The sequence below is a fragment of the Primulina huaijiensis genome, chromosome 2 (assembly GCF_012295235.1).
Source record: "Primulina huaijiensis isolate GDHJ02 chromosome 2, ASM1229523v2, whole genome shotgun sequence".
Classification (NCBI taxonomy): domain Eukaryota; kingdom Viridiplantae; phylum Streptophyta; class Magnoliopsida; order Lamiales; family Gesneriaceae; genus Primulina; species Primulina huaijiensis.
In genome coordinates, this window is record NC_133307.1 from 22,575,425 (window position 1) to 22,600,451 (window position 25,027).

A 25,027-nucleotide genomic window follows, 5' to 3' on the forward strand; every position below is an offset into this window, starting at 1 on the left:
TTTCTCTTGTTTCGAATTCAAATTTGCTAACATACTTCATGTGTTTTGTTGTTTTCAGGTCACAGATCCAATGAAAGTGATATTGGAGAATCCACACAAACAAAACATATTTAAAATATGTCAAGGAATATTATAGGAGCTCGTGGTGCCGTCGTTTCTTTCTAAATCAAAGGTTTATAAGGTAAATTATCTTATAAATTGGAATGGCAATTAACATTTGTTTCAAGTGATCTGAATATGTGAACTTAGTTTATAGTATTTTGTTAATGTTGTTATTTGGTGCATTTACATGTTTGTTAAATTGAGTTGGAGGGTGAGGCTTGTAATAAAATATGATTTTGAATTTTATGAACTTCATTCGAAACTCTTAAAAACTCATATATTAATAAATTTAACATTTTAAAAAATCTCCAAAAAATTTATAAAAATTGAGAATAATTGTAGAATATGATAAATTTTCCTAGGATTCAAATGTCAAATTATAACTTTAAACAATTGACAAAAAGAGAAGAGAATAAAAAACATTTAAATATTGCTTCTAATTTTGGGTTAAAAGTTATAAAATTTGAAGTAGAAACTGATTTTCACAAACATCCGAAAAAATTTCCACGAACTAAAATCCAAAAAGTATTTCTTAGAAGCTCTTCTAAACAAGCTATTAGAATACTAAAACAAACATTTATTACTTTTGAAATACATATTTCCGAAATGATTGAAAATATGAGCATTTGAAGGATACAAAAAATAAAAATTAACATAACTTTTTAATAAATAAAACTTATACGAATCAAAATGTACTCACCGTATACAACTGGTAATAAATACTTTGTAAAACAAAACATATAATAATTCAATTAATAGTTTCTACATTGAGAAAAAAAGATTTTTTATACTAGTTAATTGTATGCATAAATTGGGCCATATAAAATGATTTAATTTTATTTTTAATAACTTAAACTTTATACTTTTCAAATTTCGTGGAAAAGCTAACCTCGAACCCTCGAAATTCGAATATATAACCTTTTTTGAGAGAAAAAAAATAAGAATAAGCGATTAGGCTTAATTCCAACGTTTTATATATAATATAATATAAGGGAAATGATATTTTTTGTCCCGTGATTTTCGTTTTTTTCCACTTTTGATCATGTTAACAATAAATTTGTGTTTTTGTTGTTATAACTTATATTTATTTTTCATTTTGATCTTGTTACGATTAATTTTCATTTTACACTTGTAACTTATATATATATATATATATTTTTTTTTGCAAGAATTCATCGTCTCTGTTCATAAAAAGACCAAAAAAATACACATTACACGAATAAAATTTAAAATTCACCATAACATGATCAAAAATGAAAAAAAAACATGCAAATTATAGGATTAAAAAACATATTCATCATTAATAGGATAAAAAATGGAAAAAAAATACAAATTACAGGACAAAAAATATTTCATATCCTATAATATATAGTAGTGGTTCATGACATCCGTATTGCATGTATCCGTAAAAAAAATATCACAGTTAATGTATTTTTTTATTTTAAAGTAAATTATCAAAATTTGAAATTGAAAATACAGGAGATAAGAGAAAATTGAAAGAGAGTTTTAATATGAAATTGAGTGATTAAAGTACATTTTTTAAATTATGAAAAGAATTTCACAACATACCAAATATTAATCAGTATAAAAAAGCTTTAATTTTAATTAATAATATATACACATAATTTAAAATATATATTAAGAAAAAGCAGCCGTAGTTACCAATACCGGTATGTTTTTTTTGCCAAAATAAAAATAGCAAAACCCGGCGCTTTGTAAATATTTTCATATTATTTTTTTTTATTATTATTATTATTATTATTATTATCATTATTATTATATAATATATATAATATAATGGAGACGATTAAATTTGGCGGAATCAAAATGAAATGATAAGGCGCGTGCACTCACCCAGGTATAAAGTCCAGGACAATACCAAAGGGTTTAGGGTTTAACTGTGAATCGAATCTTCCGCCATTCTTTCGCACTGCATTTTTCAATGGCGACTGACCGAGGAAAAGATGAAGTAATTCACACTGGAATAAGCCCAATGCATCATCGCATGGATCCTGAAGTTATCGAAGAAGAGGAGGAAGAAGAGGAGGAAGAAGATCAGAATTGGGATGATTGGGAAGCTGAAGACGAAGCCTTGGAGGATGCCTCCGCTTCAGAATCCCAGTTGCGCTGTCTGTTCTGTGACTATTGCTACAGTTCATGCAGCTCTCTTTTCGAGCACTGTGCTTCAATTCACCGCTTTGACTTCGGCGAGATTAAGAGATCGCTGAGCTTGGATTTCTATCAATGCTTCAAGCTCATCAATCACGTTAGGTCGCAGGTATAATCGCGTAACTTAGTTTTTGGTGCTTTTACGGTTGTATTTTCGTATAACAGCAATTTTCTTTGTTCTATCAAACAAAGTTTTTAAGTAGTTCCCAATTCTCATACTGTGCCGGACCTTGTTGATTTGAGTTGGTTCCTACTTCTTATCATCTACAAGAGAACACTCAAGGGCATCAGTTGAATTTTAGATTTGTAGTAATGAACATTTGAGTTGTCAGTTAAAGTTATTTGACATGCACTTTTGTGTTTTACCCCTCGGAACAAGTAAATGTCTAAATTTTGTGTTATGTTTTCCCCTCTCTCTTGTTAGGTTTCAGAAAACAAATGTTGGAGTTGTGCGATGATATGTCAATCGAAGGAAGAACTGCAAAATCACCTACACAAGAATACTAACTTTGAACACAATGTTTTACCTTGGAATGATGATAGATATCTCAACCCATTTCTTCCAGACGATGCATTATTGTATAGGTTTGGTGAAGAGGACGAAGACGAGGATGGAGATGCTATGCCCATTGACAAAGAGGAGCTGGAGACTTATTTATCTCAAATTGAGAGCGTCAGCATCCATGACATTGGTGTTTCTGATAAATATGCATCAAACTTCACGATTCCTCGTGAGAATGGGGAAAAGGAGGTTGTATGTACGTTCGACAAGGATGTGAACGGAATATCTCCGGAAATGGTAGTACTAAATGGTGCAAGTAATGAAACTGGTGGAATCTCGTCACATAGAAATTGGAAAAATGAGATGTGTTTTGCTTCGTCTTCTGAAATCGCTGCAAACGAGATTAAGAATATAAACAAGAATTATTTTGGTGCATATAGTTCATATGGTATCCACCGTGAGATGATCAGCGATAAGGTAAAGAACATGAGTTTCTTAAAGTAAGTCATGCTTACACTTTCAACATAAAAACCATTTTCTCAATCCTGATTACTGTGATAGAGATATGAGGGAAGTTATCATAAATTTCCAGGCAAGAACTGATGCTTACAGACAAGCTATGTTGGAAAATCCTTCTTTGCTAAGAAATGCGGTTGTTATGGATGTCGGTTGTGGAACTGGGATTCTAAGGTGATAAAAAATTTAATTTTTCTTTAATCATTTAAAAATTTTCTGTTGTTTTTGTTCCTTAATTTGAATGTATATTAAGCAACAGATGTAAGTACACAGTCTTGCTTTATAGTGATTCACAAAGCACACAAAAGCTAGAAGAAGTATTTTTGTTTTTTTTGGGCTATGCCTTTTTTCGCAATTATTTGTAACGTGGGAGAGTATTATGGTAGTTCTCAAACTGAGACATTATCTTCTGCAATGCAATGCAATGCAGTGCTGGTTTGCTTTCCATTAACAATGACTTTAAATCTTTATTAAAACCTGTCCATGAATATATTCAACAAATACCAATCACTTTTGCATCATGTGCCATCTTGTATTTCCTTGAAGTAGTCGCACCATCTTATGTTCTGTGTTATTAATGTCCCAAGATTGTCCTGAGTTTTTATTTTTCACTAGTCTTTTCGCAGCCCAAGCAGGAGCTTCAAAAGTTATTGCTGTTGAAGCTAGTGAGAAGATGGCTGCAGTGGCTACTCAGGTTAAATCTGGCCACATCAATTATTTTTTTATTCTCAAGATTATCGTGCTTTATCCAGATATTATTTTAGTTTGTCTTTATGGATGATTTTACTTTTTACCGAAGCAGGTGGCAAAAGATAATGGTTTGCTGCTGACCAGAAGCGAAATCAGCAAAAATGGGGTCATTGAAGTGGTTCCAGGCATGGTCGAAGAGCTATACAACGATGACCATATCCAACCTCATAGCATAGACGTGTTATTGAGTGAATGGATGGGCTATTGCCTGTTGTATGAGTCAATGCTCAGCTCTGTTCTTTTTGCACGGGATCAATGGTTAAAGCCTGGAGGTGCCATTCTTCCGGACACAGCTACCATGGTGGGTTCACTCTTTCCGCTGTGTCTTTCTTACTGTTCTTTATGCTTGCCTTCATTATAATGGTAAATATTGTTGACCTTGATTCCTCGTCCAGTTTGTTGCTGGTTTTGGAAGAGGAGGGACCAGTCTTCCGTTCTGGGAGAATGTATATGGTTTCAATATGTCTTGCATAGGGCAAGAGATTGTTGATGATGCTTGCCGGTTTCCTATAATTGATGTAATCGACAGTATCGACATTATCACGACTACTGGAGTTCTGCAGGTTTGTGGTTCTTTAACAACTCGACTAAAATTTTACCATTTACTTGTAATGTTAAGAGTACCGTAATGAAAATGAAAATGAAAATGTGCTACAACCTGATAGATAGGCTGAATTGAGTTGAAACTAGGGTCATCCATTCCTCTATTTTGGGTAACTAAATCAACCTAAACAATTTATAATTCTATCAAAGGTAAAATATCTTATCAACCATATTTAAACAAGATCTGATTTTGTCAATTCCGTAAATTTCTCAACATTACCCCTCAAGCTTGGTGTAGATGTCGATGAGTCCAAGCTTGTGGACAAGAGACTCAAGTGAGTTTTCTGTCAATCCCTTTGTGAGTAGATCAACCAACTTTTGTGATGTAGGAACTTATTCGATATCAATTATGCCTTCTTCCAATTTTTCTTTAATAAAATTTCGATTACTTCAACATGTTTTGTTTTGTCATGGTGGACTGGATTGCGAGCAATGATGATGGTAGACTTGTTATCATAAAAGGATTTCATAGGATTTGCAAATCCCATCTTCAATTTCTCCATCACATTTTTAATCCAAATAAGATCGCATGCTCCGTATGTCATGGTCCTATATTTTGCTTCTGCCTTGCTCCTAGCCACAACCGGCTGTTTCTTGCTACGTCATGTTACCATATTTCTCCACAACAACGTGCGATATCCCGAAGTTGACTTTATATCATCAATGAAACCAGTCCAATTTGCATCGGAAAATCCTTTTATACTTCTATAACTAGCTTTGGCAAAGAACAAACCTTTCCCTGGTGTTTGCTTCAAGTATCTTAAGATTCGATACACTGCACTAAAATGACCTTGACACGGAGAATGCATGTACTGACTAACTAGAGTGATTGCAAATGTGATATGTGGCCTTGTATGAGAAAGATAGATTAACTTTCCAACAAGACGTTGATATTTTCCATTGTCAACCGGCTCTCGTTCCAACAGTTTGTCTTTGTTACCAAGCTCAATTTGAGTCTTGCACGGTTTGCATCCAAGCATCCCTGTATCCTCCAAGAGATCTAAAGTATATTTCCTCTGAGAAACTAAAATGCTTTTTTGCTTTTCACTATCTCCATTCCCAAGAAGTATTTAATGTTCCAAGATCTTTCACTTCAAATTCTTTAGTCATCATCAGCTTAATCCTCTCCATTTCTCCTATATAATCTCCGGTGATGATGATGTCATCAACATAGACTATGATAATGGTGATCATACCCCTTTCAGAGTGTCTAACAAACATCGTGTGATCTGTTTGTAGCCAAATCTCTTGATGGCTTTTGAAAACATGTCAAACCACTCGTGGAGATTGTTTTAGGCCGTAAAGAGATTTATCAAGTTTACAAACAGTTTCTCCTTCTAATTCGAATCCAAGAGGTTGGCACATATAGATTTCCTCTTCCAACTCTCCGTTTTAAAACACAATATTTATATCAAATTGATTTAGAGGCCAATCAAGATTGACTGCCAATGAAATGAGAATCTGAACAGTGTTTAGTTTGGCAACGGTGTCAAATGTCTCGTTATAGTCAATTCCAAAGGTTTGCGTAAAACCTTTGGCAACCAATCGAGCCTTGCACCTCTCCATTGATCCATCCGCCTTGTATTTCACTGTAAAAACCCATTTACACCCCAATGTTGTCTTGACTTTTGGAAGCTTCACTATATCCCACGTTTTGTTTTTCTCGAGGGCACTCATTTCTTCTAGCACAGCAGCCTTCCATTGTGGGATTTTTAATGCTTCCTCCACGTTCTTGGGAATAAACATACTAGACAGATTTGAGGTAAAGACCCGAAATGTTGGTGACAGTTTTGAGTAGGAAACAAACTGAGATATAGGGTGTTGGGTTCAAGATCTAACACTTTTTCTGAGAGCTACTGGAATGTCAAGATCAATAATAGGACAAGATGTACCTTGTTTGTTGAGTGGCTATACTATCGGATTATTTGTTTGACAATGAGTGGGGTTCACGACTTCTTTCTCAGTTTGAGGCCTTTTCCTTCGAGTGTAGACTTGTGGCTCTTGTTGTCTAGGAGTGTGTTCTTCCTTATATTCTAGGCTGGAATGTTCACTTGTATGGATGACACGAGGGCTAAAAATGCTCGAATTGGGCCTGGACAAACTATGCAGTGGTGCTATGCAGTGGATCAACAGGTAGGGGTAGACTCAAACTGTCCCAAAAGCAAGATTCAGTTAATTTCTCCCCCTGGATTGAAGCAGATGAGAAGTATGGTGTTTCTTCAAAGAATGTTTCATTGTATGTGACATAAAACTTCTTGGTTTGAGGGCAGTAACATTTATAATCCTTCTGGGTTGGAGAATAACCCACAAAAACTGTTTTGACGGCCCTAGGATCCAATTTGCTTCGGTGATATTCATGAAGGTGGACGAACGCTGTACAACCAAAGGTTTCAAGAGGATCTCACGAGGTATATACTGAGGGTAATGCATAGTAAGGGTGTAGTGCATAGTAAGGGTAGACAGAGGAGTCTTGAAGTGGAGTGGGCGACTAGGTAGGTAGGTGATTGATAAGATATGTAGAGGTTAAACGTGCATCCCCCCACAAGTATTTTGGAACATGCGTAGTGAACATAAGAGCTCGGGAAACTTCTAATAAATGCCTATTTTTGCGTCCGACACCCCATTTTGTTGCGGAGTTTCGACACGAGCTTTGGTGAATAATACCTTGCTCCGATAAATATCGCCCAAGAATAGAGTTAAAATACTCCTTTTCATTATCTGTTCGCAACAATCGAATTTGGGTCTGGAATTGGGTTTTTACCATTTTATGGAATTTTGCAAGTTGGCACGTTTCACAATTGAGAGAAGTAAATTCTTTATTGCCAAATAAAGAAGGAAACAATTTTTCCAAATAATTAAAACTGAGATGGCCAAGTCTACGGTGGCATAACATGACATCTTGACCACCAGACACTGATGAAGTAACGTTACTGGACCTAGACTGAAGTCCGCTCTCACTATAATAAGTCTTGAAATAGTTGGTCCGTCATGAACCTTGGCATTGCCAATCATCTTCCCCGATAGTAGTTCCTGAAATTGACACGAAGAAGGCATGAATATAGCAACACAATTACTATCCCTTGTTAATTTAGTAACATATATATAATTGCATTTTAAGGCAGGAAACATAAAATGCAGCTATAAGGGTAAGAGATGGGGATAATCTTATGTTATCAATTCCGGCAACCTGTGTCAAAGTACCATCAGCAAGAACAACAGTGGTAGGAATAGCACAGGGAACATAGGCACAAAAAACACTCAAACAACCTGTCATATGGTCAGATGCCCCTGAATCAATGATCCAAGCGTTCGAATATGAAGATTTGTGTAATGAAATTTTTTACCAGATTGTGCTATTGAACACGATCCAGTAGAAGGTTTGGACTGCTGGTGTGAAATGACCGAGGATTGACTCAGAAATTTGCTGGTTTGTTTGAGTTGCTCGTTGGCAAAGGGATAGAAGCTGGTCCAGAATTTCCTGCTGCCGACTGCAAATGCATCTTCCGTCGAAGGAAAGGGGTCGCGAACCACCACTCTGCCTCGTACATAATCCAGTTCGTGATTTAGGCCCGCTAAAAAATCAAAGACTCTTTCCTTCTCAAGATTTTTCGGTTGTTTGTCGCTGCAAGTAGTGCATGTTACCTCTTCATCAAGGAATAAGTCGAGTTCTTGCCACAAATAAATATTGAGTTACAGTCTTCGATCCTCGCTTCATCTCTTTGAACTTGGATCGATGTTGCCAAGATCGGAATACATACGACGTGCGGCATCCCACACATCCTTAGCCGTCTTAAACCAGAGATAACGACGACTGATTTGAGGCTCCATGGAGTCGATAAGCCATGCGAGAACTAAAGAATTGTCCACCACCCATCTTTGATACGAAGGATCTGTGGATTTTGGAGTGGACAAATCTCCAGTTAGATAAACTAACTTTCCTTGAGCGCAAATCACAATATTAACCGATTGTGTCCATTGGAGAAAATTCTCCCCATTTAGTTTATGGCTTGTAATCTACAGGGAGGAGGAATCAGCACCGAACGCAATTGGAGTTGCGAACTGAGGTACTTCATGTGCGGCCTTGGATTGATCATCTGAAACGGCACTGTCGGAGGTCGAACCAGAGTCTGTTTTGGCCATTTTACACGAAGAAAACCTTCGTCTCTGATACCATGTGAGAGAGTGAAGAATATATTTCTGTCGTATCTTATTCATGGGGTCTATACCCTTTAAATAATGTGCAGGTTACATATCATAATCCCATTATTTTGGGTAACTAAATCAACCTAAACAATTTACAATTCTACCATAGGGAAAATATCTTATCGACCATATTCAAACAAGATCTGATTTTGTCTATTCTAGTACATATCTCAACACCATATGTACTGAATTCTATCTTTTAACAAACGCTAACTCAATCCATGTTCCAAATTTTTGAAGTGATGTTAAGAAGATTGTATGGAGGACTCAACTTTGAAGTTCCTCCGTTGTTACTTTTGGATTTACTGCTCTAACTTTACTGGAATTAGTAGTAATTACCATTGTTATAAGAGTTCAACAATAAAGGCTTTTCCATTTCCTTTGGGAAATATGAGGTCCAATTGGCGGCTAAAATTGTTCTAAGGACTTCAAATATCCGTGAAGCCTAGTCAATTATTTTAGCTCTTGAATTTAACTATCATACAGTTTGTTGTTGCTTTTGTTGGCCTTATTCTGGTTGTCCGCATGACCGATTTAGAGTTTAAATTAATGGCATTCGTGAAAAATGCTGTAATATGTACTGAATGCATCACTAGATTTACTGTGTTTTTGTTTTATTTTTCTCTTCATCCTATTCCAATTGTGCCTTATAGGACATAAAATTGCAGTGGGTCATATGCTGGTTTTTTTTATTCATTGTGCATGCTTTTTGAGTGCTGATGAGTTATACCTTGTGTTACTCTATTATTTCAGACCTTTGACCTGGTGACAATGCAAACTAAGGATATGGACTTTACGTCAGAAGTTGAACTCGATACTAAGTTGGTTACTTCCTTGATCAATACTACATGTTCTAAACTAGAAACTACTTGGTGTTATGGAGTTGTTTTGTGGTTCGAAACCGGATTTACGAAGAGGTTTTGTAGAGAAAAACCAACCGTTTTGTCCACATCTCCTTATGATCCAAGTACACATTGGTCACAGACTATCCTAATTTTTCGTGAACCAATTGCTATGGGGTCCAGTATTGGTAGTGAGAAATTGGCGGCAGTTGGAACAAATGAGTGTCCTGCTGCGAGAATACAATCTCGCATCAGTATTGTCCGTTCTACTCAACATCGAGCCATCGACATTTCCATGGAGCTTACTGGGATTGGGCACGATGGTAGAAGACGTAGTTGGCCAGCTCAAATGTTCAATCTCAGATAATCAGTTCATTTTGGGTGGTGTCCTGCTTCACTTTTCTATGGTGAAAAGGTCTTAATTAACAACCCTGAAGACAGGGAAGAAGGGACCTATAATTTTTGCGGGGCTTTGTTGCTCTGCTAAGATCATGATCCATAAGTATTTTGAAAGATGGAATCTGTTGCTGTCGACGGGATGTAGATGAACAATATTGCCTAATGAACTTATGAAGCCCGGAGTGTGGAAGTAGCGATTTGATGTATTTTTGCAGGAAATCTATGACTGCATTTATCTATCATCATTATTTTTATGATGATCATGTGATGAGTGAACCAAATTTTTGGTAAGTTAAGATTGACGACGTGATTAGAGGCATTTTTCCCAGCAAATATTTTCTCCTTTTTTTTTTGGGTCTGCGAAAAAATAAGAGCGAACATAAAATGCGAGTGCAAATATTTTCTTGAGAAAAAATGCAGAATGCAAAGCCAATCTGAGGAAAGTGCTTTCAATGCTGTATTAATTTCGTAACACGCAATGGATCACCCAAAACATTACATAAAAAAATTAGAAAATAATAAAGAGGAAAAAAGAAGGAGAAAAAGAGTAAAGTGGAAGTGAGAACAACGCTCGTGGTTTTGTGGACTTTTGTGTTTGAGGCATCTTGTTCTCCTCCATCAACGTTAATATTTAAACTAATCAATTACAAGAATTTTCCTTTAAAAAGCTTCACAGTTTTAAATTTTCTTTGTTTATAGTAGATTTGAAACGAAATCTATACTCAAACGACTGATATTGAATCATAAACTTCAAGACCATAAAATCATGTGCTAACTCTGGATGCATATGCTACTGTACGTAGTAAAATTTTTTGAGTTTCGGCATAGTTGGGGATAGTTCTTTTCGGAAAATAAACATAGATGATATGAGATGATGAAAGAAGAATAATTTATGAATAATAATTTCATACGTATTGTTAACATAATGGTTCATAATTTTAATCATTTGTAGAACTTGAGTTAAACATTAGATGAAACAATAATGTTTAATCAATTAACATCACATCCTTCCCATCAGATGACGTCGATCATATAATTTTCTATTTTTTTTCCTGATTATTATTAATGATCTACATGGAATATTGTCCTAGCGTTCTAAATAAAAGCCCATGATTATAATAAGTAATCAAGATGTGTAAAGATGAAGCAATCACATGTGATTAAGTTCATTCTCAAATGATAAAATTGTTGCATGAATCACTTTTTGTTTCCTCTTGCTTTATGTTAGAAAAGGAATTAGATCCATATAAGACCATTTTTTTTTATCTGGGAGCACTAAATATCCTCCTAGAAAAATATCGGAACGTGATGTATGTATATATTCAAAATATTGAAGTAGTATTGTCGTCGTCGGCTATAATTTTTCCCCATTACACAAAAAAAAGGCTTATATTATTTTTCTCCTAAAACTTGAAAATCTCGTGTAATAGAAATCTTTTTAAGCATAGTGATTCCGAACCAAAACCGGTTCACAATTTATGTATTAAGTGAGAAGTGATCAAGTTTAATTCTTATTTATTTAAGACAAGTCAATTAGTCATGTCGGCGTTGTACGGAAAAAAGAAAGAAATAATATGTCCATAGATTAGTTACATGCTATGGCTGCGTTTGGTTGGAGGATAAAATTATTAAATGATTAAGAGATAAATGATAAAGAAAATGATTGAAGTAGAAATATAATATATAATGGTAAAATAATATTATGTTTGGTATGATTGTTAAGAATGAGATAATTTAGAATCTTTTGATGAATTGACTAAATTGCCCTTCCACTATTGCGACAGCGGTGTGGTGGCCGGTCGGATGCGACGGCGGTGGTCGGCGGCTGTCGGCCGTGGGGGTGGTCGACTGGCTGTGGTCAGCAGCGGCGGCGGCGGTGGGCGGTGCGGTGGGCGGCGGCGGTCGGTGGCGGGAAGTGGTGGTGAGTTTGGATATAGAAGAAAGGTAAAATTGGAAAAATAAGATGGATTAAGAGTTGGATAAATAATCATAGGGAGTGAGGAGTGATTATTTTATGCCAGTTAATAAAACCTAATCATTTATAGGAGAGATTGACTTGGTTAAATAAAAATCGTACCAAAAATGGGATTAGGTAGGTTTAAAAAACAAAAACCCACCTAATCAAGGCTACCAGACGCAGCCTATTAGTATTGCTTAGATAAAGGCTACATAATCATGAAACCTAGTCAAACTAAAGGAAAATGACATGTCAATAGAACAAACGACACTTCATTTATGCAACTAATAATTCTTGTGTCTTTTTATCAATAATAATAATAATAATAACGCTTGAGCCTAAAGCAAAGAATTTTTTCACTGCACACTGCCAAATTTCTTCAGAGAAACTTTTCACACTCCTATATATATGTGAGTGCATATTTGATTAATAAATGCTTCCAAATTTTTACTTGATTTTTGAGCAGATTAATTGCATTAACTTTCCTTTCATGGCTTCTCTATTGAAACTCTTGCCTATACTGCATTTGCTCTTCATTCTTGTATGTTGCATGGCACTAAAGCAAGACCCAAAGGCAAGCATAACATTGAAAGTTGGTCTTCTATTTGAAATCATTGGATCTTTTCTTGATCGTTTGAATTCATGCAGCCTTACATTGTATATATGGGGAGTTCTTCGGATGCCGATGGAGGTGATGACTCGTCAAATCTTCAAATGCTATCATCAATAATTCCAAGGTGAGAGTCCTTATCTCCTAAAATTAAGATTGATTCATAACGTAATGAAACTGTTCGAATAAACCTCGAAATTCCATTTCTTTTGTTTGTTGGGCAGTGAAGAGAGTGAAAGAAAGTTTTTATTGAACTCCTACAATCATGCTTTTAGGGGATTCTCTGCTATGTTGACAGAGAATGAAGCATCTGTCTTATCTGGTAAATAAATTTTCTTGATTCTTTACTATAGCCATGGATTACTAACAGTTCAAACGTGGGCTTGTTCTGTTATAGAGGTTTAAGGAATCGAGTTCCACTGTTACTATATGCTTATATTGTTTTAACATTCCGGAGTTAAGGTGAGCTTACGTTTGTAGAAGGTTCATTGTCTAAATGATGCTATGAAAAGCAGGATATGATGAGGTCGTATCCGTGTTTCCTGATCCGGTCGTGGAACTCCATACAACTCGTTCTTGGGATTTTCTCGAAGCTAGAGACTCCAAGTTCAGGTCTAGGATCCCTTTTGATCACAACTCAGCTGATGTGATAATTGGAGTCGTAGACACAGGTCTGGATTTATGAAACAATAATGACTGAATTAATGAAATTTAGTTGAGATTTCATACTAACTTAGCCTTTCCACTTCAAAGTTGATTTGAAATTTGTTCTAATCTTTTGCAACACAGATATCCTCTTTCATATGCACGCTGTCATAAACTGATTAATATATTTCATTAATACTGATTTGTTCAAGGCATATGGCCCGAGTCACCAAGTTTTGACGACAATGGTATCGCTGAAATCCCATCAAAATGGAAAGGAGTTTGCATGGAAGGCTCTGATTTTAATAAGTCCAATTGCAATAGGTATAGATATTCTTTGCAAATTCAGATATATATCCTAATCCTATTATGTAACTGTTGAAATTTATGGTAAACTTGGCGGCAATTGACTCAAACGTCTAAATAACTAGAAAATAAAACTTACAAAAAAGTGTAAAATTTACCCCACATGGATTGTGGGGAATTGTGGACCCTATAAGACCGTGAACATATCGCGAGTTCAAACTGAGCTTGTGAGACGAGCTCAAGCTCGAGGTCTATTTTCTCTGTTTGAGCTTAAGCTCGTAGACTTTCGCCAGTTCTTGTCAAACTAGACTTATTTTCACTGACATAGAAATGAAACTAACTCCTCCTCTTCACATGACATAGGAAGTTGATAGGAGCAAGATACTACACCAACAGAGCTCTCGTAGCCAAACAAAACGAAACGAAACCAACACAGACGAGGGGCACACCTAGGGACCTCGCTGGCCATGGAACTCACACAGCCTCGATTGCAGGTGGGGCACGAGTCGCTAATGCAAGCTACTATGGCCTAGCAAAGGGCACATTGAGAGGTGGCCTACCGTCAGCCAGAATAGCAAGCTACAAGGCCTGCACAATTGATGGGTGTGCGGGCTCAATTATACTAAAAGCTATAGACGATGCACTTAAAGATGGAGTGGATATCATCTCGATATCTATTGGTGTCTCCTCAATTTTCCAATCTGATTTTCTCAATGACCCTATTGCCATTGGAGCCTTTCATGCCGAGCAACTGGGAATCATGGTCGTTTGCTCGGCTGGGAATGATGGCCCTGATAGTTACACTGTCGTTAACTCGGCTCCATGGATATTTACAGTCGCAGCATCTACTATTGATCGGGTGTTTGAGTCGAGGATACTACTAGGAAACAACAAATCGTTCGAGGTACAAAGGATTAATATAATTGTTCTGTCTTGATGCATATTTCTTTGATGAATTGAGTTTATTTTTGTGGTCATTAATTGTGTTTGTTATGTGGAACTAGGGGGCTGCAATCAATTTTTCTCCTCTAAGTGCGGGTAAACAATATCCTCTTGCATTTGGAGGCGATGTTGCTTCAAGTTTTACTCCGGTATCTGATGCAAGGTGGTCATTTTCTTCCTCTTCACCACATTTTTTATTACAAGTTCAAACGTATATCATTGTAAAATTAATTAATATATAATGTTGGACCACTCATCAATCTGAGCTTTTGGTACTAATGACTTATTACATTGCACCAGAATAGGAGGCTCTGTATTTGGAATCATCAGACAGTCTTTTTTAGGAGTTTGAATGTACTTGTTTTTATACCTATTTCTACATCAATGTCACGATACACAACCCAGATGCGAAACATTTGGATGTTTCTTTAAGGTTGTCTTGGTCCCCGGTCTTTGGCCGATGCGTAATGTCATGTACTATAATCTAAAAATTGTCACAACACTTTCATCAGCTCTGAGAGATTGATAGTTTATAAAATAATACCAAAGAATGAAAGCTTTTGTCCTCAAATTTGTGTTTATATATATTTCTTTGAAGATATAATTGGCCGTTTCATATTAAAATGCAGAAATTGCATGCCCGGATCAATAGACTACAAGAAAGCTGCTGGAAAAATAGTAGTGTGTGTGAATGATGATCCAATGGTTTCAAGGAGGATAAAGAAATTAGTAGTGGAAGATGCCAAAGCAAAAGGGATGATCTTAATAGATTCTGACCGTGAAGATTCACCGCTGGATTCAGGGACCTATCCATTTGCACAAGTTGGACAAAGTAAAGGATCCCACCTCCTCCATTACGTCAACTCAACAAAGTAAGACAGTCGTCTTAAAATTTTAGAACACAGAATTATAGTTGTTAGTCGAACCGGCAGCACGAAGTTCAAAGTATTTATTGACATTTTGAGTTTGACACAGGAATCCAACAGCAACTATTCTTGCATCAGAAGAGATTAGAAACTTTAAGCCAGCACCTGTCGTTGCAACTTTCTCTTCAAGAGGCCCTGGGATCCTCACCGAGAACATTCTCAAGGTAAATCGATAACCGAGATTCAGCTTATAGTCTTTGTCTAATATATATTTCTACTCAAAGTCCGTCATTTTCGTCATCCGAGACTAAAACAAAATGTCATGACATGCAGCCTGATATTATGGCTCCTGGGGTGGCCATTTTGGCAGCAACAGTACCCAGGATAGACTCATCCTATGGTGCACCTGGAAATAAGTCTTCACTCTTTGGCATTAGATCTGGGACTTCAATGGCTTGCCCACATGTTGCTGGTGCCATGGCATTCATCAAGTCTATTCATCCTCAATGGACTTCATCTGTCATTAAATCCGCATTGATGACGACTGGTAACAAATCGTTGTTATCAGCACTATATAAAAGCAAACATCGTCTTTATTTGGATCTATATTCCATTTCATGTCAACTACGGTTAAAAAAATTTGAGTCACTCGCGAGTTTTGACTAGATATACAACTACACGCGTGACATATTCGTATCCTAATCTTTCTTCTCTATTGTTTTTGCAGCATCCATACTTAACAACATTGGAAAACCTTTGACAAATAGCACCTCGGATTATCCATTAAATCCCCATGAGACTGGAGTGGGAGAAATTTTCCCAACAAAGGCTCTTGACCCTGGCCTAGCATTTGAAACCAACACAAATGATCATCTAAATTTTCTTTGCTACAATGGGTACAAGAACCAAGCAATAAAATCAATGTCCCACAAAAATTTTAGCTGCCCAAAGAAGTCTAATCAGGACTTCATTTCCAACATCAACTACCCCACCATTTCCATTGACAGATTAAATAGAGCCGAAGGACCAAGAAGGATTAAAAGATTTGCAACCAATTTAGGGTCACCAAATGCGACATATTTTTCCTCAGTAAATGCTCCTCGTGGGCTACAAGTTAAGGTTCATCCACGGAAACTTGTGTTCACTCAAGGTATGAAAAGGGCCTCTTTCAAAGTGTTCTTCGATGGTAAAGAAGCATCCAAAGGCTACAATTATGGGGATATAAGATGGTTTGATGCCACACATATAGTTCGTGTTGTTTTTGCAGTCAATGTTGAATGATTTGTGGTGTCCCTTTTTCTTTCTNCCGTCTCACAAAATACGACCCGTGAGACGGTCTCACACAAGTTTTTGCCTATAAAAAATCTCAAATATTTGATTTAATTATAATTTTTTACATCTAAAATAATATATAAATAAATTGAAAAGTTATTTATCCTATATATAATACCTAGTTGAGAACATTATGGAAAATTTTGATGAGAGATACTTAGGATTATTAATGTCTACATAAAATCAAATCTACATATCAATATAATATTAAGGCAATTTTGGGGAAAAAAAATTGGTGTCTCTCAGTCTCTCTAATGAGCTCAACTATTACCTACAGTATAGATTAACAATATTATAAGATTCAATAATCACAAGATTATCCTTGGAAGCTTTGATAATTTTCATGTTACCCTTGACCAACTTTGATAATTGTCAAACTACCCCTGTTCAATAACACAAATAGCCAATACTACCCACCTTATTCTAGAAATTAATTATAAAATTACTCATGTTCCACAAATTAATTACAAAAACTGAGAAACCAAAATTAGAAATTCAAAAAAAATTATACAAGCTTACAACGAGTGCAGAACATTGCTAATTCTTATTGTCACAAAGATTTTCATGGCTAAAATTATATGTAGAAAAGACCTCTAAAGTAAATATAGCTATTTTAAAACTTTTTTGCGAATTGTTTTTTCAGTCCTTTTCAACTTTTTTTGTTTGTTTGACGAAAGTATTATAAAATAAAGAAGCTTACTCTGCAGCAAATTAATTCAGTTCCAGTTAAAACATTTTGAATGCAGAAAAAAAAACTCATTTTTGAAGCATTTTCGCAACCTGATTCATTTCATCACCTTGAGAATAATATTTTTTTTGCCGGAATTTATACGCGGACTTTGTCGTCTTCATGTTTCTCAACTTTATGATTTGATTTTTTTTAAAAAAATATATGTACTCAAAGATAATATATATCTTTGACAGTGAAATTTGTTGGTATCACGTACGACAATTTGAGATAATAAATATAAAAATAAAAAATAAATTTGACACCGAGATTTATGTGGAAAACTCAAATTATCAGAGTAAAAACCATTGACAAGGTGAAATGAAAACGAGTATACAAATGTGTTTTCTCGTCTGCTTCTTTTTTTCAACAAAGCTTGCAAAACGTGTTCTTTGCGTGTTCTTTAAAAATGTTTCCCAACATTAGCTGTCTGGGGTACAAAACTTTGGGGGCATTATTCATGATGATCCTGCGACATCAACGTAAATTATCTGAATTAATTGAAATTTATTATGAGAGTGGACATGAAAAAAGTTCAATTAACAGATAACATGTCTCTGGTCATACTCAACTTATTAATGATTATTTTTCTAATGAGTTGGCGTACACACCGATGACATGTTCCGATGGCTATTTTGATTGAGACATATTTGTGGATGTGTGAACAATTGCTCTTGAATGTTTGTCCAACGTTTGCCGACGTGTAATGCAAATATATGGGGTGTGTACTTGAGAAAACCTAATGCAACTCACATCAATCTTTTGCTTCAAAAGTATTAGAAAAGACACGGTTTTCATGGCATGTTATAAAGCCTTAATTGCATGAATCGAGGCAATCATGGCAACCCAGTAATTGTGCTTGAGGTGATCACGTCTGTCGACTTATGGATATGACATGACTTTTCTGGAGTCGTTAGATTTTGTAATCACATCAATGTACTTAATGAATCGACTCACCAGAGGTTAATTTCATTGTGAACGGTATACAATATATAGAAGGATACTGCCTAACATATGGTATATATCCGAAAATTGACACTTTTGTGAAGAGTTTCTCTCACCCATAGGATCCCAAAAGAATGAAATTTAAAGAAAGGTAAGAAGTTGTAAGAAAAGATGTCGAGTGGACATTTGTTGTTCTCCAAGCTTGTTGGGTAATTATAAGCGGTCTAAGGCGACATTGGTTCATGGATAAATGCAGAGAATCGTACATACTTGTATTATACTATTGTTGACAATGATGGTAATGCAATATCGATTTGAGATCATGACAAACGAGACACTTTCATAGAGAATCAGTGTTCAACCCGAGAATTATGTGAATATCTTTGAAGAAATTCCTACGTGATAGTCAGATACATCATTAGCTTTGTCACGAGTTGTTGAACACATTGGAGAAACATGTCGTCATAATCAATGAATGAGTAATTTATAAATTATGAAACATTTAGTTATTCTAATTTGTAATTGGTCAAACTTTCGCTATATTGTATCATTTCAAATTTTAAATAAAATTTTAATGCTAAATTAATTATGCTAGATAATTGTCAAAACTTTGAATAAATTCAATATTAAAAAAAATATCAATGAAATGATTATAAATGGAAATAATTAAAATAAAGAAAAAATAAAAAGAATAAATCATTTTATTTAAATAATAAATAAATAAATATTAATAAAGTGACGTAGAAATCTATAAATATTTAATTGGTGAGATATTTGATCGTGAAATGTTTGATATTTGAAGAATACCAAATTTGAGTGAAAATGAATATTTGATTGAAAATGTTTATTAATAACAAACTGAAGAACACAAAAATTCATATGACATGATTATATATGTCAATTTTATAATACATATATTCTATTTTAATCGTCTATAAATATTATTTTCACGATAAATATAAACATGATTCAGAGACCAAAACTGATTTTATTATAACCTAAAATTTTAACAACAAAGTTTGAGGATATTTATAGTCCTTACCCTATAATCCTCCATTTCTAAAAGCTTCGAATGAACATACTTACCACTGACGCTTGAAGGTCGTGGATCCATCGGGAAATTTTCATTCATGGAGTTTGTAATTCTCTCTCTCTCTCTCTGTCTCTCAATCTCTTTCGCGTTCTTGCGCAATTTTCTTTCCTCTGTGGGCGCGTATTTAGTTCGATTTTGGAAATAATTTTTACTGCAGACATGCTTGAATAAAGGCAAAGGCTACTACTTCCCAGCGTGCCACGTCTTGGACATTTGCGGTTTCCGGGTTTTATTTGATTGTCCTATTGATTTCTCGTCTCTAGCGATCTTTTCTCCTCTGCCTTTGGATTCGGCTTCGACGATTAAAGATGAAAAATTTATCTGTTCTTGTGTAAGTTATGCGGATATGGAGTCGAATGAAACCGAGACTCCAAGAACCGTCAAACCGCTTGACGCAAACAGCTTAATTCAAGCCGAGCCGTATTATAAATTTGTGAAGGACTTGCTTTTGTGGGACATATCTTTTGTTGATGTTGTGCTAATATCTAGTCCAATGGGTATGATGGGGTTGCCGTTTCTTACTCGGAATCGACAATTTTCAGCTAAGGTATTCGAGATTCCGTTTCCCGTTGGTCATTTCATAGTTATTGACGGTCGAAGGTTTGCAGTGTTGCTCACATCACGTATTATTTGATGTATGCTTATAAGTTGCTGATAAAAGTTAACATTAATATCCGATAGTTTAAAACTACAAGCAAAAATGAATAATCGTTGCGTGGCATATCACCTCACTAAACTGGCTACATTTAAGCGTGCGATCAGACTTTTAAGGCACGCACTTCATGACCAGTAAACCTGCTTCATGAAAAGGCTGCTAATCAGATTATGAGTGGGAGCAATTGCTGAGACTCTTTGCTGCTTAGAGATCCATGTGCATACCTTATGGTATGACTGTGGTCTAATCTATCATTCACCCTTCCTTGTTGATGCTGTAGTTTTGGTTTATTTTGTTTCTGAATTGGTTTAGGTGTATGTTACTGAGGCCACAGCTAGAATTGGACAACTTATGATGGAGGATTTAGTTACGATGCACAAGGAATTTAGGCAATTTTATGGACCTGAGAATTCTGGTGCACCTCAGTGGATGAAATGGGAAGAACTTGAATTTCTTCCTTTGGAATTGAAGGATGTTGCATTAGGTCCAGATGGGACAGAATTCGGTGGTTGGATGCCATTGTACAGGTAAAATTTGTGCTTATTTGTTAATGACGATGATTGGAGGAGGAATACATTGATTTTTTTATTTTATCCTGAAAGTAAGATGGAGAAAAAATTAATATTATTTCCATGAGATGTTTGACAGGATGAATATTGGAAGAACAAATTAAAAAGTGGGATGGGTGTTTTTTGTGATTGTAAAGGGCCTCCAAAAATAATAAAAGTAATTTTTAGGGTCCTATCGCAGTATCTCTCGAGTTTCATCCACGAAACCAAGAGCTCGTTGAATAGGTAATGCTACCAAACCAAGAAAGAAAGTGAACATATTAGAGAAAAGTTTGGGTTAAAGTGTTGAAATTAAGATAAGGGTTGGATATAAGATGGTATGAGCACATTGGATGTCAGTCCCAAGAAAATCAAGCTTGGAAGTTGTTGGATATAAAATGGCACGTATTTAGTAAATTTCTTTATATAAAGTGAGAAAATTTTGTCCAATTTGTACTTCAGATGAAACAAAATGGGAATTTTTGTTTCCAAAGACTTTGAACGTTATAAAAACGCTTAATGGATAATGGTACTGTTGAAATAACTGTTCTGAAGATGTAATGTGAATACTTCTCAGTGCAGCTGATGTAAAGGATTGCATGCTGAAGATTGAGACTCTTAAATACGCTGAAGAAGTTTGTTACAATGGCACATTGATTATAAAAGCCTTTAGTTCTGGTCTGGAAATAGGCTCATGTAATTGGAGTATCAGTGGCCCAAAGGGCAGCATTGCCTATATTTCAAGTTCTGTTGTCTCGTCAGCAACAGCAATGAGTTTTAATTACAAGGCTCTTCAAAGACATGATGTAACTCTGTTTTCAGATTTTTGTTGTTGCAATGATACAGAGAAACTTGAAGATGATAACAGTTGTTCTGGCCATAGTGGCAATGCTTTCTCAAACTCAAGGTGCTCTACCTTTCAATTGCAGTAGAATATTTTTCTTGAAGGGCTTATACTATGTTTAATGATTATCAATCTTCCACACATTAGTAACTGAAAGAAAATTTGGAGTTATATCTTTCTCATTTGATTCTTTCACTTATTGGGCTTTGTAACCATTTTAGTAGGGATGATGTCAGTCCGGAAGCGAGCGACACGTTTCTTAGTGTCAGTGAACGCTCGGAGGAGATGGAGAGGTTAGATTTTATATGTGCATGTTCCATGGACTCTGTAAATGCTGGAGGTTCAGTTCTTATTCCCATTGGTCGACTAGGACTCATTCTGCAGCTGTTGGAGCGATTTGCCCTTGGTTTAGAATCTGAAAATATGAAGGTACTTTCACCTTGACAGGAAAACCATTACAGTAATTTTGTGTTTTGTTAGACATGATGAGGTACATGGTCGGTTATGCTTTGGAGTTAAAATGTGAGCCACCAACTTGAGTTGATAGTATCAGTACCAAATGATAAAGTATTAAAAGTTTCTTAAATTGTTTGTCTGTGCATTGTTGGTACTTGAAATGTATTACCAGATTTTCTTTTAGGTTATTCTCGGATGCGAGACTTGCAAAATGACTAGGTCTATGCTGATGGATATCTGTTTACTTTGATACAAGCATAAAGTGCTGTTTAAAGTATAGATGAATATGGTGTGTATTGTACATGAAAAATGCTTTATTCTTGTCCTGGACACATTTTCTCTCACAGTTTTTAACTATCGTTTGGTTTTGTAGGTTCCTATATTTTTTGTTTCTTCCGTTGCCGAAGAGCTTATTGCATTTACAAATATCATTCCGGAATGGTTATGCCAGCAGCGACTGGACCGGGTGTGCATAATTAAAACTAATATCATGGGCAATTTCAAACTTCAATGCACTTACGAGCAAGATGATACAATTTTTTTCCCTATTAATTGATTTTGCAGTTGTACTCTGGCCAATCATTATTCTCTCATGTGGAGATGTTAACAGAAGGAAGACTCCATTTGTTTTCTGCCATCTATTCACCCAAATTAATGTAACTAGTTGCCTTTTTTAATAGCAGTGATATAAATGTGTTTTTCCAAATTTTATTTATTTGTTTACTTATTTAGTATTTTTGTGGAATTATTTCGGGTAGGTGGGTCGTAGGTGGACAGGTCTGGGTAGGGGAGGAACTTGGCAGCTAATGGATGCTTGTTAAGTCTCATATATTGTCTTGAATTGGGCACTTTGATGAGATACAATTGGGCTGGAACTTCATATTTTAACACTATGTTTTCTTGTTGCATTGGGCTATTGTGGTGCTACATGGTATTGCACACGTGTAATTCTTATATTGTATTGTTTCAGAACCAGATATGTTTCTCCCCTAGATTTACACTTTAGATAGTCATGATTAAAAAAAAAGAAAGAAAATTTTTCTATTTGCATTGTAAGACCCAACTAATGCCTTGTATACAGATTGGCTTGGCAGGAACCTTGCATAGTCTTTTGTCCTCACTGGAATCTGCGGCTTGGACCTGCTATTCATTTGATTCGACGGTGGTTTAATGATAAAAATTCACTACTTGTTATGGAGGTGCCTGCAATGATTATGTGTTTCTTAGCATTATTTTTTATCTTCCATGCGCCATTAGATATTCCTTTTTAACTATAAGTTGGGAGTTTGTGTCATTCTTGCTTTATTTATTCTACTTTCCCATGTGTAATTCGCAGGAAGGTTTCGATGCGAATTTGGTTCTATTGCCTTTCAAGCCAATGGAAATGAAAGTTCTCCAATGTTCCTTCTCTTCCGGATTGCCGTAAGTTGTATTCTGTTCATTTTGTTCAATAGCCGGAAAATGACAACATATTATTACTGCTTCGAGCTGTCTTTTATCTCGTTAACCAGACCCACAATTTTTATCCTATTTTCAGGCTGCACAAATCGTTGCGTTTGCTAAAGACTTTACGACCTAAACATGTACTGGTAATACCGTCTCATTCGTATATCCTCTCTTTTTTTTTGTGACAAATAAATAAATACCTTTGATTCCTTGATATCTGAGAACATCATTTTTCCCTCTAAACACAACAGTTTCCTGAGATGTTTAAGCAACATGCCTCGCCATCGGAACCTTTGTTTTCATTCCAATATTACTTTGAAAACGAAACGCTTCAAATACCGAACATGAAGGAAGACTCGGAATTGGACATTTCAATAGAGTTGGCCTCGAGGCTCCATTATACGACTCTCGAGAAGCAGGACGTGAATTTTTCAAGGTTGAAAGGAGAACTCGTAGTAGAGCAAGGGAGACACCGGTTATACCTTGCAAACGAGGACGTATCCTCTCTAAATAGCCCAGTGGTGCAGTGTTTTGGTAGAGTTGACTTGGATGCTCTTCTCATAGCATTGGAGAAGATAGGAGTGAACGTGACAGTTGGAAACGCAGCGGTTGATGGTGATTCAGATGGTCCTCGTGTCGTGCATGTCTCTGAGCCGGGCGAAGCTAGGATAGAAGTTACTGAAGCACAAACATTGATTAGCTCAGGAAATGAAAATTTAGCCTCTCTTATTTCTAAGGCTGTGTGCTCTATCTTGGACTGCCTTTGATCATATTGCCAAAATATTACATTTTGGTAAGATCATGCACGTCTAATTTTCTCTTTTTCCTCCATTTTGGATATTTGATATTATGTTTTCTATAATACAATTTAAAGTTTATAATGTCTCTCACCCACCCCTACATCTTGTAGTCGATCTGTATCAAATGCTGCACCTGAACAATTTGTTTGATGTCATAAACAATTTATATTTATTGAAAAATAATTTTGTTTAGAAGATAATCAAAACTCAAGAATGATATCTTACAAATTTACATTTGATTACACCAAAAAAGTCGAAGCATTCTTCCCTCAATTAGAAATGAAAACTTATTAAATGAATATTTGGTTTTATACCTCAATCTAGAAATAACCATTGCAATTATAAGTTAAGTTTGTGAATAAAAAATTAAGAAATATTCTCACAAAAATCAAAATAAATGTTTATTTTTATAGAGTACCAGATAAACACTCGATATGTTACATTGGATGTCACTCTGTGGTATTTACAAATAATATTGTCGTGAGTGCCATTGAATCTTTTCTTGTCTTATTAATTTAAAAAAAAAACATAAATAATTATAAAATAATCTCACATTATATACTATTATTTATTTAGTTGATCTAAGAATAACAAACAAGTTGGGCTCACTGAGGCTAGGACGAAACCAGAAACTTTTATAAAGAAATTGTAAAAAGGGATATTTTTAAAAATATTTGACTGGAACAACGACCCCAATCAACTATTTTTTTTAAAAAGATGACCTGTAAATAATTATTTTTCAGCAAAATGATACGAGGAGAAAAAAAAA

General features: G+C 35.4%; 3 protein-coding genes across 6 annotated transcripts; all 3 read left to right on the top strand.

Annotated features, from left to right (window-relative positions):
- Positions 1–1,960: 1,960 nt before the first annotated feature.
- On the top strand, positions 1,961–10,421 carry LOC140970584 (probable protein arginine N-methyltransferase 3). Its single transcript, XM_073432378.1, has 7 exons — positions 1,961–2,380; positions 2,696–3,250; positions 3,366–3,463; positions 3,905–3,983; positions 4,092–4,340; positions 4,435–4,602; positions 9,599–10,421. The coding sequence occupies exons 1-7, from the start codon at positions 2,045–2,047 to the stop codon at positions 10,052–10,054; spliced, it is 1,941 nt and encodes a 646-aa protein (XP_073288479.1). The 5' UTR covers positions 1,961–2,044; the 3' UTR covers positions 10,055–10,421.
- Positions 10,422–12,465: 2,044 nt separating this feature from the next.
- LOC140970589 (CO(2)-response secreted protease-like) lies at positions 12,466–16,727 on the top strand. Its single transcript, XM_073432386.1, has 10 exons — positions 12,466–12,780; positions 12,878–12,975; positions 13,169–13,324; positions 13,511–13,622; positions 13,968–14,508; positions 14,609–14,709; positions 15,176–15,418; positions 15,522–15,636; positions 15,746–15,959; positions 16,140–16,727. The coding sequence occupies exons 1-10, from the start codon at positions 12,686–12,688 to the stop codon at positions 16,691–16,693; spliced, it is 2,229 nt and encodes a 742-aa protein (XP_073288487.1). The 5' UTR covers positions 12,466–12,685; the 3' UTR covers positions 16,694–16,727.
- A 2,700-nt stretch (positions 16,728–19,427) lies between these two features.
- On the top strand, positions 19,428–24,444 carry LOC140970596 (uncharacterized). 4 transcript variants are annotated; one of them, XM_073432389.1, is made up of 11 exons: positions 19,428–19,555; positions 19,667–20,056; positions 20,477–20,691; positions 21,290–21,619; positions 21,778–21,985; positions 22,386–22,478; positions 22,577–22,668; positions 23,094–23,211; positions 23,349–23,434; positions 23,550–23,601; positions 23,710–24,444. In XM_073432389.1, the coding sequence occupies exons 1-11, from the start codon at positions 19,547–19,549 to the stop codon at positions 24,223–24,225; spliced, it is 2,109 nt and encodes a 702-aa protein (XP_073288490.1). In that variant the 5' UTR covers positions 19,428–19,546; the 3' UTR covers positions 24,226–24,444. The 4 variants fall into 4 exon arrangements, with proteins under 4 accessions (XP_073288490.1, XP_073288491.1, XP_073288492.1 ...); XM_073432390.1 differs by having other exon boundaries at positions 21,781–21,985; XM_073432391.1 differs by having other exon boundaries at positions 21,793–21,985.
- The last annotated feature ends 583 nt before the right edge of the window (positions 24,445–25,027 follow it).

Excerpts from the sequence above, each read along its gene's own strand:
- LOC140970584 (XM_073432378.1), top strand. The coding sequence starts at position 2,045 with ATGGCGACTGACCGAGGAAAAGATGAAGTAATTCACACTGGAATAAGC. Across the intron at positions 3,984-4,091 it reads TGGCTGCAGTGGCTACTCAG|GTGGCAAAAGATAATGGTTT; the intron begins GTTAAATCTGGC and ends TTACCGAAGCAG. Across the intron at positions 4,341-4,434 it reads TTCCGGACACAGCTACCATG|TTTGTTGCTGGTTTTGGAAG; the intron begins GTGGGTTCACTC and ends TTCCTCGTCCAG.
- LOC140970589 (XM_073432386.1), top strand. The coding sequence starts at position 12,686 with ATGCAGCCTTACATTGTATATATGGGGAGTTCTTCGGATGCCGATGGA. Across the intron at positions 13,325-13,510 it reads AATTGGAGTCGTAGACACAG|GCATATGGCCCGAGTCACCA; the intron begins GTCTGGATTTAT and ends GATTTGTTCAAG. Across the intron at positions 13,623-13,967 it reads AATAAGTCCAATTGCAATAG|GAAGTTGATAGGAGCAAGAT; the intron begins GTATAGATATTC and ends CACATGACATAG.
- LOC140970596 (XM_073432389.1), top strand. Across the intron at positions 21,620-21,777 it reads AATGCTTTCTCAAACTCAAG|TAGGGATGATGTCAGTCCGG; the intron begins GTGCTCTACCTT and ends TAACCATTTTAG. Across the intron at positions 23,602-23,709 it reads TACGACCTAAACATGTACTG|TTTCCTGAGATGTTTAAGCA; the intron begins GTAATACCGTCT and ends TAAACACAACAG.